The sequence below is a fragment of the Emys orbicularis genome, chromosome 11 (assembly GCF_028017835.1).
Source record: "Emys orbicularis isolate rEmyOrb1 chromosome 11, rEmyOrb1.hap1, whole genome shotgun sequence".
Taxonomy (NCBI): Eukaryota; Metazoa; Chordata; order Testudines; family Emydidae; genus Emys; species Emys orbicularis.
This window is the reverse complement of record NC_088693.1, coordinates 30,906,648-30,921,088: the sequence shown is the minus strand read 5'-3', so window position 1 is coordinate 30,921,088 and position 14,441 is coordinate 30,906,648. Positions and strand designations below refer to the sequence as shown.

Genomic DNA, 14,441 nt, shown 5'->3' with positions numbered 1-14,441 from the left:
AGGTGGGTGCCCAACTGAACAGTCACACCGTACAGAGCACATGGACCATGCAGGAGGTCAGACTACATATCAACATCCTGGAGCTATGGGTAGTTGACCTTTGCATGCAAAGGCCTTCCTTCCTCTCACTTGCACCCTCCACATCCACATAATGTCAGATAATATCACCACTGTTGTCTACATAAACAGGGAAGAATGAGTTCTCTGCTGCTTTGTCTGGAGGGAGGCAGGCTTTGGAACTGGTGCATCAGTCACAACATCACCATCTAGGTGACCTACCTCCTGGGTATCCACAACTCCTTAGCAGACAACCTCAGCAGGCATTTCGTGGAGGACCATGAGTCAGGAAATCCACAACTCCATTCTCACAGACATCTTTACGTGCAGGGTCACAACTCAGAGATCTCTTTGCATCACAAACAAACAAGAAATTCCCCATGTATTGTTCCATGGGAGCCATAGGTCGTGACTCTGAATGTGATGCTCTCCTACTGTTGTGGATGAGCAGTTTCAGATATGCCTTTCCTCCCATTTTCCTGCTTCTACAGGTGCTGAGAAAGATGACATTGGCTCTGTCATGATGCTTCATTCTCCTAGCATGCTACTGGCCTAGGTAGTTTTGGTTCCCAGAGCTTCTGTCCATGTTAGTCGACCCTCCCATCAAGTTCCAAACCTTCCCAAAACTCCTGACACAGGACAGGGGCAGGTCAAACACCCCAACCTGGGCTTTCTCCACCTTATGGTCCGGTATTTGGATGAGCATCTGAATTGTTCTTGTTCATTCCTGGTCCAGGCTGTACATAACAGGTTCTGGTCAATTCTTTCTTATGCTGGGTATTTGGCTAAATGGAAATACTTCTCCACAGTCAGTCTTACAAGTCCACCCAGCAGCTGTTAGTGCCCCCTTTTTCTCTCACCCCCCCCCCCCCCAAAGTAGATGAGTGCTCTGTTTTACCCACCCAATTACGACACTGTTCCTGAAGGGCCTCATCAAGGCCTTTTCCGGCAGTCACTAAACCCACACCACTATGGGATTGAACCTTGTGCTGTCGTAGCTTAGTAGACCTCCATTTGAAACCTTAGCAGCATGTCTCACTTTTCCTTGAAGGTGGCATTTCTAGTGGCCATCACTTTGGCCAGGAGGATCAACAAACTTGGAGCACTCATGGCAGATTTCTTCCCCCTTTACACAAGGACAAAGTATCCTTTCACCTTCACCCTACATTTCTACCCAGGGTTGTTGCAGAATTCTACCTTAGCCAATGTATTCACTTACCTGTCCTTTTTCCGAAACCCCCATGCTTCTGAAGAGAAGAGACTTTCGCTCCTTCCACATCAAGTGTGCGCTGGCTTTTTACTTGCAAAGAACTAAGACCATCAGACGGTCTCCAAGACACTCTGACACAATAGTAGAGAGATCCCATGGTCAGGCTATATCCTGTCAGAGGATTTCTAAGTGGGTTTCTGGCTGCATTATAGAATGCTACGGACTAGCTTGCATCCTGCCTCCTGGTGGTATAACAAGCCACTCTACGAGAGTGCAAGCTGCCACCAGGTGGCATCCCTGAAGGAGGTCCCTATGCAGAGTAGCCACCTGGAGTGGAATACATGTTTGCTTAGACACTATGTGCCCGTCCAAGCCTCTGCTGCAGGTGTAGCAGTGGGATCTGTGGTGCTGCATGAATCTTCGTTGGTGGCTTCCTCACACCTACCTCCAATTTGATACTTGCTTGTCAATCTCTTATATGTGGAATTCACATAGGGACCAGCACTTGAAAAAGTGGAGGTTACTTACTGTAAATGGAGCTCCTTCAAAATGTGTGGTCCCTATCTGTATTCCACTACCCCCCCTCCGTCCCCTCTGAGAACTGTAGATGTGATTGGATTCGCGGTAAGAAGAGGAATTGAGAGGGTATTGACCTGCACTGCTTATACCCTTGCTTGGGAGCATGAGGCGATCTACTGCATGTGTGTGGGCCAATGGACACTGCTGTTAAATCGCTGGACTCAGATGCGTGGGGCACATGCATACTCACGTATGGAATACATATAGGGCCCACACATCTCAAAGAACCTCCAGTTCTAGTAAGCAACCTCCACTTAGAAGTTTGTCTGAACTCTTCCTTGCCATCTTAATTCTAACCTGGCTTAATAGGTCACGTGGATAGTTTGCAAATTGATAGACCTTAGTGTCGTATTAGATATTTTAAGTGTTTAAATTTGAAAAATTACTACTTTATATTGAGTGTACAATATTACATCCCATCTGAGTAGAATGTTGGTCTATATTATAGTAGCTCCTATTTCCAGGACCATAAGTAATTCCTCTCATTTTTGTGTTTTAAATGTTAAACATCAAGGAGAAAACTTTTATTCATATCTCATAGTAACCATGGAAATCGCTGTCAGGTGGTCAGTCAAATGATGTTGCTGGATCTGTAAAAGAGCTTACATAGGGTATGTCTACACTTCAAGCTGGAAACATGATTCCTGGTTCAAGGAGACATACTTGCGCTAGCTCTCATTGAGCTAGCGCTCTAAAAATATAGTACAACGCTGGAGGTGCGAGCGTCAAGATGAGCAAGCCATCTTGAGTACATGGCTAGGGTCTCAGATGGGCACATACATGGTGGCTGGCCCGTCCTGCAGCTTGCACTGCCACAGCTACGTTTTTGAGTGTATTTCCTAGAGCTATGAATCACATCCCCTACTTAGTGTATAGTCGTGCTCCAAGTTTAATGACTGATAGCATGTGTAATGCCAAGTGTTAAGGTAGAGATAATCTGCTCTTGTGTCATAGATGGCAGGAAGCAATTTTCAATTGTGTATGCTATGAACTTGTATTGGCAGGATGCTGGTCTTAATGTTCTGATCAGTATGGCAAATCTTGTATCCTATTCTGTAACTGTTGATCTAATCTAGTCTTTTAATTCATAAAGACTGTCAGCTCCTGTAATACTGAGTAGGTTATTCTATCTGCTAATGACTGTTTTGGTGACGCAGTATTTTCTAACATTTCCCCCTTTCAGTTGTTGATTAGTTTAAGGAAGGACACAACATTAACAGATTTCCTCCCTCCCCCCCCAACTTAGAGTGCTGGTGTGGCCTTGTGAGGCATGTACACTGCAAGATATCATCTTCTAATAACTTATTATTTCTTTTTTAAGCCTGGTGATCAGTACTGCACTCTATGCCTAATACAGCCTCACTAGCTCACTGCAGAATCATTCTCTTGCTTTTGAATAGATTCCCTAGTTAGTTTACAGAATCTCAGTAATCTTTATCTTGTATTTCATAGAATCATACGACTGGAAGGGACCTTGAGAGATCATCTGGTCCAGTCCCCTGCACTCATGGCAGGACTAAGTATTATCTAGACTAGGGATCGGCAACCTTTGGCACGCGACTCGCCAGGGTAAGCCCCCTGGCGGGCCGGGCCGGTTTGTTTACCTGCTGCATCCGCAGGTTCGGCCGCTCCAACCAATGGGGGCTGCGGGAAGCGGCGGCCAGCACATCCCTGGCTGCCGCTTTCCACAGCCCCCATTGGCCTGGACCGGCGAACCGCAGTCAGTGGGAGCTGCGATCGGCCGAACCTGCGGACGCAGCAGGTAAACAAACCAGCCCGGCCCGCCGGGGGCTTACCCTGGTGGGCCGCGTGCCAAAGGTTGCTGATCCCTGATCTAGATCATTCCTGACAGGTGTTTGTCCGAGACTCCACCGTCTGTTTGAGACTCCACCTCTTATTGCTATTACTTCTCAATCTCACTGATTTCTAATACTATCATCTTGTTGAGCATCAATGCTAATCATGACATACTGTAACTGAAAGAGAATTTAGACTACATATCCATTTTCACAGTCCAGGCAGCTTTGCCTCATTTTTATACAAAGGTCTGCCTGTTAACTAGTTAATTGCATTGTATTTCATACAGTCGTTGTATACATGAAGAAATGAGTAATCGGGTGAAAAATACTATCTTGGATGCAAGCTTATCATTAATTCAATTCTTGAAAAGCTGGCTTCTATATGGGAGTGTTGAAGTATTTTCTAAGTTATGAAAGGGATCCTTAAACTGTTTGGTAACTGGCATGGGTTTAGGGTTGTTCTTTCTGATTTAAGAGGCTTGTTTTCTTCTCTTGCAAGTGAGGAAGAGAGGGATATCATAGTTCACAGTGACAGCTCTGTTACGATAATGTAGACTAGAGGTTACGGTGGCTTGCTGACATAGTCCCACAGTTGTTGTGGAGCCAACAGTGATCCCATAGAATCCATGAAGTTTGGCATGGTTGTTTAAAATATTTTTGACTTAGCTGTTAGAATAAAGGCCAGATCTGGTTCCTTATAGATCTAATATAGTCAACTATGATGGTTAAAAATAATTAGGCCATTTATTATACTCAACAATATATACCAGACCAAATGAAAATAGTAACTTAAAATAAATCCATGCTGTGTTTGTGGTGATAGAGGAAAGATTCTATTAACATCCTAATGAGGTTTGGAAATTAAGCTGAAATTTAGATCAAACTTCAAATATAGATTCAATTCCCCTCCCTTCCCCCCCCCCCCCGAAGGTAGGCCCTAATGTGTGCCTTAGATTGGCATTTCTGCATTCAGATGTTGAACAAGAGGGAGAAGTTTTGCATTTTAACTCTAATGAAATGCTAGTTTTACACTTCACACCTGTCAACGTTTGAAGTATAGAAAGAGGGACTCTTGAGAGGAAACATAGGGATGTCTCCACGGACTACTCTAGACTAAGCGTTGTTCTGGAGCAACAGACTAGAGGATGTGCAGAATGGGGGAGAATATAAACATTGTGCTTTAAAAAAATAAATAAATAAGATGTTGCTCAGCACTTCTGAAAATCAGATCCTTCTCAGGGTGACTGTGAAGTGCCCCAAATCACTAATAACTTCTGAAAATGTAGGTTAATATTACTTTACATTGCATATAATGGAATCTGCACTTCTGTATGCCTATCAAAGCTAATTTTGAAATTAAGTTTAGTTAAAATAGGCTTTTTCTTCCTTTTCCATCTCTGCCATCTGTTGTATCTTACACATTTATCTATAGTTCAGTAATAGTTACATTAATCATGTTGTAAAGTAGCTTACTTAAAGAGGGATAAAAAAGATTTTACTCACGTAAAATTGAATGAATCTATCAGAGTGGCTTATTAAGTAAACCAAACAGAAAACTAAATGTTGAGACATCTCTCCCAAATAGGAAATACATTTGAACACTCTACTGGAATCTGTTTTACTCCTACAAGATCCCCAAACTTCTGTATCTTCTAGTGGTGACAATTCAACGTGCCTGGTTGAATGATACCACTGTATCAGATTTTTCCCTATGTAAATCAGTCTTAACTTTAAATGCTTCTTTACTCTTGTAGCTGTATCCTTCATTACATCCTGGTATATTTGAGTAATTTTATCATTCCAAATGAATACTCTTCTTGCTTGTATGTCCTTTTTTGGCCTGATTGACACTTAAGATTTCTGGTATAGCTTTCAGATGGACATGAAGTGTTTGTTTTGTTTGGGTTTTTTGTAACTGAAATAGCTATTCTGGTAAAAGCCCTTCCTGAATTGAGAATAAGGGCTTGTCTACACTTAAAATGCGACAGCAGCCACTGTAGCGCTTCAGTGTAGAGGCCTAACTATGCCCACAGGAAGGATTCTCTTGTTGGCGTACGTAATCCACCTCACTGAGAGGCGATAGCTAGACCAACCTAAGGCCCAGTATAGCTAGTACTAGGCTGATGGGAAAATTCTTCCATTTACCTAGCTCTCACCTCTCAGGGAAGTGGATTTGTCACAACCCTGAGACATGTGGCTACACCAACTTGTAAATTCCTAGTGTAGACCAGGCCTAAGCTATACCGGTATAAACACTTCTATACAGGTATTACTGTGTCCATACTGGACAGGACACTGCCTCGTTAACTGTACTGGTATAGTTAAAGGCAATGCAACTTTTTATTATAGAAAGGCCTTAGTCTTCCAAAGCAGGGGTTCTCAATCAGGGGGTTATAACACAATGGGTGTTTGGACTTGCAATCACTCTGTCTCATCCATATTGTTAGCCATGACATTGGTCATATCTAGATCCCAGCTCCATGGGAGAGGGGCTCGAAGGTGGAGATCTGGAAAAAGCTGAGAGAGGTTGAGGCACAATGAACGGTCTGTCATTTCTGATCATGGGGGGGGGAGGGCAGGAATCCTGATATTATTTTATTAGCACATCCAAAATAGGGATGTAAATACCATTTTAAAAGTTCAGTTTAAACGATTAACATTTTTTTAAAAAGTTGACGTTTTACATCCCTAATCGAAAAATAAGATGATTGCAGTGACTAAGTGGGAGAGTTGAAAGTTGCAGTTGCTTCAATATATAAAGTGATTTCAGGATTTTCTGTATCAAAGCCCGTTGAACTTTTCCTTGTTTTCCATACCTTGTCACACAAAAGATCTCAATGGTATTCTGTGCTTCCTGTTTTGGTTCTCCAGCTATTCCAGTCTATGCCAAGCTGTAGGAGGTCCGGACTCACCCCTGCGGCGCCTCCTGCTGGTCGTCCAGGGAATTAGCTCATCAGCCTCTGGAGCGCCCTCTGCAGGGTGGTGATCCGCCTTGTCCTCTGCACTGGCCCCATGTCCCTCCCAGGACCCCGGTGCCCCTTGCTCTGGGTGCTGCCCCTTGCTCTGGGTGCTGCCCCCTGGCAATACCCACACACGCTAGGTCTCCCCTCCTAGGGGAACCCCCACCCACTATCCCCACCTTGCCTCAGTACTAGGCCACTGCCAGTCACCAACTAGCCCCCGCTCCCTGGGGCAGACTGCAGTATAGGCCACTCATCACTGGCAAGGGGGGTTTAGACCTGCTGCCTTGGCCTAGCCCTGGGCTGCCCTCTGCAACCCCCAGTACCTGTTGAGCTATTACCAGGCCGCAGCCTGGGGCTATCCAGGCTGGAGCTCCCCAGCTCCTCAGCCTTTCCCTAGCCCTGCTCCACTACAGGCACCCTGTCTAGCTCCCTGCAGCCAGGCCCTTCTCTCTCTGAAGGCAGAGAGAGACTCTTGAGCTCCTGGCTCCCAGCCTCTTATATAGAGCCAGCTGAGGCCTGATTGGGGCGTGGCCCAGCTGCAGCCACTTCCCCCAATCAGCCAGGGTTTTACCTTGCCCAGCCCCAGCCCTCTGCAGGGCTTTTCCAAGCTCTCAGGGCAGGAGCGGGTGTCCACCCCGCTACACAAGCTGTTTCAGTCCTTTTTAAAAAGCTAGTTGTTTTCTATTACTCTTCTTCTGTCTACATCAGCTGAAACCCTTATATCTGCTTCGGTCATTCTCCTTGTGCTGTTGTGTCAGAGCACTCTCTGTATTTGTTTTAAAGCCCACTATATCAGATAGTGGGCTTCTTTATCTTTTCAGAGCTTGTCCACTTCATTTTTGCATAGTTTCTTGCAACATGTGTTAAATCCTTACGCTTAACAATCTGTTCCACCTTGTATCTAGCTGTGACATTCTGATTATCTTTTCCAGACCTGAAGAACAGCTCTGTATCTTGTCTATGGGTATGTCTACACTGCAATGAAAAACCTGCAGCTGGCCTGTGCCAGCTGACTCTGGCTCTGCGAGCACAAGTTGGCTGGCAGGGGCTAATTGCAAGTGTCTAGTTGCTCTGTAACTAACAAAGTGGTCCAATAAAAAACGTTACTTCACCCACCTTCTCTTTCATGGTTTTTGGCAGTTCTGATTCTTCTTTGACACCCTGTGCATAGTCCACATGTGGGTACGCATATGCAGCATATGCCTGAGTTCAGAGATTTATTTAAGCACTGTCAAGCAAATCTTGGGGCTTCTAAAATTTTGAAATTGAATTTACGCTTTTGGCGCTCCCCACTCACTTAGCCTTATGGTATCATATGACACCTGCTTTACAGTATGTCTTTAAGAAAGAGAACGATCTTCATTTTGAGGTGTCAGTGTGAGAGCATATAGAGACTTAAACAACAAGGAGTCTGGTGGCACCTTAAAGGCTAACAGATTTATTTGGGCATAAGCTTTCGTGAGTAAAAACCTCACTTCTTCGGATGCATCTTCGGATGCAGAAGTGAGGTTTTTACTCACGAAAGCTTATGCCCAAATAAATCTGTTAGTCTTTAAGGTGCCACCAGACTCCTTGTTGTTTTTGTAGATACAGACTAACACGGCTACCCCCTGATACTTGACACCATATAGAGACTTAAGTGCTTCTCGTCTTCCTCCATGAGTCATGAAAAACAGATATATTTATGGTCAACCAATCAAAGCCAGCATACAGATCGGGGACGTTTTCTGTTAGCATTTTGCTAACAAAAATCCCATTTCTCTTCAGACTCAGTTCATGTCAAGGAGTTAATGAATTCCCAAGGGCATAAGAGGAGTTTAAAAGCCTTTTTGATAATTTAGACTTGCATTAACAGTTGCAAACTCTGAGTTAAATATGTCAAGGGAGGAAATGCATAGGCAAAACTAGTACCCTTTATTAGTAATATAGTTTAGCACTGAATTTACTTTTTTGGGGGGAAGTGGGGGGGTTGCTTATCTGGAATAAATTACTGCTTTTTGTTCGACATAGCCTTTAAAATGTGAGATGCTAGGTTTCCTGGTGGCTAGCTAATGTCTTTCACCAGCCAGCTACCTGCCATAAATTTATGAATCTCCTAGATTCTCTGTACCTTTATTAATTTGGGAAGCAGCATGGTTTAGCCGACTAAGCGTGTTCCCTTTTTTTGCAAGGAACTTTGAGTTCTAATCCTAGCTCTGTCACTGATTCACTGTGTGGTTTTGAGGAATTTCTCTGTGCCCCAGTTTCTCCACTTGCAAAATGGGTCTGATGCTTGCCTACCTCATAAGTGTCATACATACGGATTAACATATTGAAGATGTAAACCTGTGTGTCTGATAAGAATTAATAATAGTATGGTTGTTAAATCATATAACCACAGCCTCAGTGCAGAAACGTCTTACTGATGGTCTAGACAGTATTTGGTCCTGCCATGAGGGCAGGGGACTGGACTCGATGAGCTCTCGAGGTCCCTTCCAGTCCTAGAATCTATGAATCTATGAAGTCACTAAAAGCCAGCAGCACAATAATGTAATCTTCATCTGTTTTAGGTATTGTAGAAGACTATAAACCTCCATTCTATGATGTGGTTCCAAATGACCCTAGTTTTGAAGATATGAGAAAAGTGGTCTGTGTGGATCAGCAAAGGCCAAACATTCCCAACAGATGGTTCTCCGACCCAGTAAGTGTGCAAACTGGAGGTCATGTCTTGAAGTGTCAGCTCATACCTTTTGCAATAATCTTTTGGTGTAAGCTGTTTTCAGCTGTTAATATCTTCTTTTAGTTGAAATGGTCTCTGTTGTTTATTGCTAAGATAATTGCTTGCAAAGATAGATTGCCAAATGTGTGCTGATATCTGACTGTATGTTAAGGGAAAAACCACAGCGAACAAGTTCTCACCAGGTAAATTGAAACAAATCTAATCTCTGTGATATAAATCCAGACTGTTTTTTAAATGGCCACACCCACTGTGGCGCATCTTATTCTTGCTCTTCAGTAGAAAATCATGTTGGTGTTGAAGTAACCTATGTAAGGACATGAGGGTCATAAATATGCAGATTATGTCAAAACTGACTTTTCTCCTCTCCCCCATAATAAGGGCCCATATCAAGAAATATTTTTAAAACATAAGATTAAAGTAGTAAGAGTAAAGATCTTCATTTTTCTTCACCAAAATCAATGTAATTGTGCCCTCGAATATCCTGTCAGCACTTGAGTAACTGGTTTGTCTGTTTCTGAAGATATGGAATTATGGTTTAATCTCTGCAGTGTTTTATGTATATTTGAGTCACATTGTTGGCCATGGACAAATAAAATAAACTTCAGCTATGTATTACTTGAACTGTCCTGCCACGTTAGACAGCTCTGTTTCCCAGATATACAAACTGCCCTAGATATTTTAAAATTACAGTGCTTTTTATGTTTTTTATAGAAAACTTACTTTTTGTTGCATTATTTACAGATTTAGTAATACTATTTAGTAAAACTGTGTTCTTTTTAAACATTCAAATATAATTTTTATCTGACCTTACCTTTTTTAATTGCACTGGGCAGGGCATCTTCTTGGCCCCATCCTCTTTAAATACTGTTTCCATTTATTCAACAAACCAAACCAAAAAAAAAAAAAAAACCTGCAGAAATTTGAAGGGATGAAATCATTTTTGGCAGCTGTAAACCAAGTTGTAGATTTTTGTAAAGATTTGAGTATTAACAACGCAGTAAGGCTAATGAAACTTCAGTGAGCTTGTGATCTGTGTGCTTATATACAACTGTCTTTTTTTTTTTTCTTTTTCTTTTCCCAGACACTAACCTCTCTTGCCAAGCTGATGAAAGAATGCTGGTATCACAATCCATCGGCAAGACTAACAGCCCTGCGTATCAAAAAGACTTTGACCAAAATTGATAATTCCTTAGATAAACTGAAAGCTGACTGTTGATGTTCTTGTGGTGCTGTCAAGATGGAAGTCTTTTGTCCAGTTCAGAAATATTCTGGCCTGACGAGTTCTAGAACTGGTCCCGAATGGCTTCTTAGAGGCAGACGTTCTTATCTAGCCATTCATTTGGGAAACAATGGAACCATACGAACCCTGCTCAGTGACTGTCGTGGGCATTTCACAAAGGGTCAAACTATAAAGACTTATGCTGGATGTACTGTTGCAAAGATAGTGGCCTGAAGGAAGACACAGAAATCCTAAAACAAGATCAGGGCATTAAACAATGGCTTTGAATAGCTTTTTATAGAGAGACTCCTAGTCACTCCCAGGACAAACACATGGAAGTGGTAAATTTTAATCAGCAATATTGCCTGTGCTTCTCCTCTTTATTGCACTAGGAATTCTTTGCATTCCTTACTTGCACTGTTACTGTTAATTTTAAAGACGTGACTTGCCAAAAATGATTGGCTATGTACCCCATTGATCTGTGTCTGAATAGGAAATCGATTTGATAAATTGAAAATGTAACTGTCAGATTTTAGTGCATTTTACATGTGTACTGATGTTTACAATAATGCTGAACATTAGGAATTTCTCATTTATACAAAACTTGCAAATTATTTATTACTAATGCACTTGCCAGTTTTAAAAAACTGAATAAGTGCATAAAGTTAAAGCTTATTTTTATGTGGCCTCTTTCATTATTTCTTACACAGATGTTTTTGTAACACAATATAATCTGAAACAGAAATTGCTTTCTGTATTATCATATTACAACGTGTTAGTCACATTTTAAATGCTTCACTTTTGTAGGTGTGGTCTGTAACATGAGTTCAGTTCAAATGCGGAACATATATTTAGCCACTACCCACACAACACCGCATCTAGTGTTTTACTGATCTAGAACATGAAAGCAATGTAGGACTTCAGTAGATTTTTTTAAGTCATGAATGCTGTTGGAAAATGCATTTTTTTTCTTCTAAGCTCTACATAATGTGCATTTAAACTCTGCCAGAAAACACTATTTTGTTTTTAATCTACTTTTTCTATTTAGTAGTTATTTGTATAAATTAAATAGAATGTTTTCAAGTCAAACAAGTGTTTTTAGTTAATGCCTATTAGTAACTAGTTTCCAGTTTCTGGTATCTTTCAGTGATCTTGCAAGCTTAAGCGAGCAGGTCCATGTCAATACTTGGATGGGACATGTAGGTGCTGAGGCATATGTTGGCATTCTTCCCTTTTGAGTCAGTACTGAACCTATACAGTTAACTAGTTGCCACGTTTCACCCAACAGAGATGGCTGAATTTCAGTGCCTGGTGAAGGGAACCCTGTATATGTGCTGCATATCAATCTGTAGGATCAAAGATGCTATACAAAAAGAAGCCATGATTATTAGTTGTTACTACAAGATAAGTAGAGGTGTAAGTAGTAACTGTTGAATATTCTATATCACTCAAACTGAAGAGTTATAGATGCCTGGTGCACAATCATTTCATATTTACCAAATGATTTGGGGAGATAGTTCAGTTCTGTGTATTTACTGAAGAGCGACATCTTTGGGAGGGAGATGGCAGACGACCAGAGGCTCCTTGAGACTTGCCTCAAAGAACCCCCAGAAACCGCACTCGGTGGTACATAGGTGCTGTTGATTCCCAATAAGGACCGCTGGGAACCTGTGCAAAGTCCACACTTGCCTGGTGTTGTGGTTCTCCTATGTCTGGGTTCCTCCACATCTTCTGAGCTGGGTGATTGTGCATTATGGCCCAAGTTTACAAGTCACCAAAAGTAGGAAAATGGTTGGCTCAGAATATCGTGATACTTTCTCTTCTTTTCTTGAGCCTTAGAACACACGTTTGTGCAATGATTTGACAAATAATGATCCCAGAAGTATTAATAGCAACTCAAATGTATTATTTAAACGAGTTAACTCTTCTACTTTGCTGTGGCGATGTGGGCAGAGAGGCTCACTCTGCAGAAGGTTCATTCACTTGCAGGGGGGCGAGCACCAGAAATATCAGCAGCAACTAAAGTTTAAGACTTGGGCAGGGAACCATATTTTCATGTTCGTATTCAGCACAGTTCTATGGATCCATGATCCTTGTGGAGGTATCTGAGTGATCAGTAATATAAATATGAACTATTAATAACCATTCTCTCTTGCTGCTGTGTGTGATTCAGGTGCTGATGCTGCACTGCAGTATGAAAGGTACATTGATTTTAGTGATCTCTCTCTCTCTCTCTCTCTCGGACTTACTGCCATGGTTTCCTGCTGTTCAGCTTTTCCCCTGCATCGCCTCCCTGCTGATGTAATCACAAAAGATAAATTTCATGTTTGAACTAAAGGAAACTAGTTACATTTGTGTTTTTTTTTTTTTTTTCTTTGCTGCCACGATGTCAGTAAATTAAGTACCAGTAAGTTGTAGGTGTTTCAGTTTTGTTTTTGTTTTTTCCCCTTCAGTAGAAAAGGTAATTATGGGTTGATCTGGTCTTTAGGTCTTGTTTAACAAATCATCCTGTATGGTTACATCTTTATTTCCAAGCAAGTCGACTGTCTGGTTGCATCCCATGTGCATAAGAGCTGGGGTCTCAACATGAAAAAGGAGTATCATAGAAAAAATCAGAATAGATCTGTTTGTGAAGCAAAAACTTCTTACTATATCCTCCCTCCCACTCCCCCTCCGCCATTCTATGAAGAGAAGCAGTCAGTACATGGAGCATCATGGCTTTGCCTGCTGGAAGGCAAGAGCTGTCAGACATGATGAATATAGAAGCACCTCCCCACTTTCTTTGTTTTGTCTCCTGACCATGGAGCAGGAGTGGAAGTGCTCTCACTGTAGTCTCCATTTCCAACTCAAGAGGATTCAACTACTAAGCAGCCAAAGCCAGGGACCCGGAAGTGTCTGCCTCCAGCCTTTCTTGGGGCTCTGCTTGGTTTGAAATGGGCTTTGCTGCAACTCTCCCAGCACTGCCATAATCTCTCCTACATCCAGCCACCTCGAATCAACTCAGCTAAGAGCTGGTCAGTTCCTTTCTTTAAGGCTTCCCCTCTGCTCCAGACATAGCCCTTCCAGTGGTAGCACCACTCTCTTCTCAGTGGGACTGTGATTGCAACACCCCATCTGGTCTCATGGCAGGCCCTCTCCCTGATCCCCCATCTTGTCCCCTACTGTTAAGCTTAGCTTTTGTTGTCCATTTGAGCAGTGTACCTGCCATCAATGGATAACACAATAACCCACTGACTGATTCACTGCCAGTTCCCAGCAGGCAAATGAAGTATCAAAAAGGCTCAGCCAGATCTGCCACTGAGAATTCCCATCATGTTGAACTGGTCAGAGAAATTTTGCGACTACTGCCTGTAGTTAACTGACTCCAGAGTTCCCAGCTTGACATCCACTTCCGGTACTGAGGGAAGGCAGTGGTTTCTCCCCTTCTTCCACCTCCTTCCCCTATTTCCCTCGTCTGTTGATGGTCCTCAGAAAGCTCAGGGAAAAGAAGGTAGAAACAATTCCACCTGCTTCCTGGTGACCTTACTACACCATCTATGGCATCTGGACCTCATGGTCCCAGCAGTGGGAGAACCCTGGGCGCACTCCTTCTATTGGACTGTTTCTGGGACCTATCACATTCATTCGTTCCTGGCTAACTCGCCTCTAATTACATCACATCTGGGGAAAAGCTCAATCAGAAAGTTTTCTGACACTGAGTAATGAACATGCCAAGTCTTGGATTTAGTCTAATTTTTTCTGGCAAGAAGTTCAGTAGTAAAGGCCCCACCCCAAGTAGGCCTGGCTCCAGAACCTTGTAGTGTAAACCTACCTGTCCAGCTGCATCCTCACTGTGGAATGCAGTGGGAGGGTTCAGTGTGTGAGGCAGTCTCAAGGAAAGGAGTTCCCAGTCTAT

At 42.6% G+C, this 14,441-nt stretch overlaps 1 protein-coding gene across 1 annotated transcript in view; it reads left to right on the top strand.

The window, feature by feature from the left end:
- The window catches only part of ACVR1 (activin A receptor type 1), a 60,340-nt gene extending 48,862 nt beyond the window's left edge, over positions 1–11,478 (top strand). Inside the window, exons 9-10 of the mRNA XM_065413844.1 lie at positions 9,158–9,288; positions 10,409–11,478. Of these exons, the coding sequence (XP_065269916.1) occupies positions 9,158–9,288; positions 10,409–10,543 (266 nt within the window). The 3' untranslated portion in view covers positions 10,544–11,478. The remainder of the gene's footprint in view (positions 1–9,157; positions 9,289–10,408) is intronic.
- Positions 11,479–14,441: the final 2,963 nt, after the last annotated feature.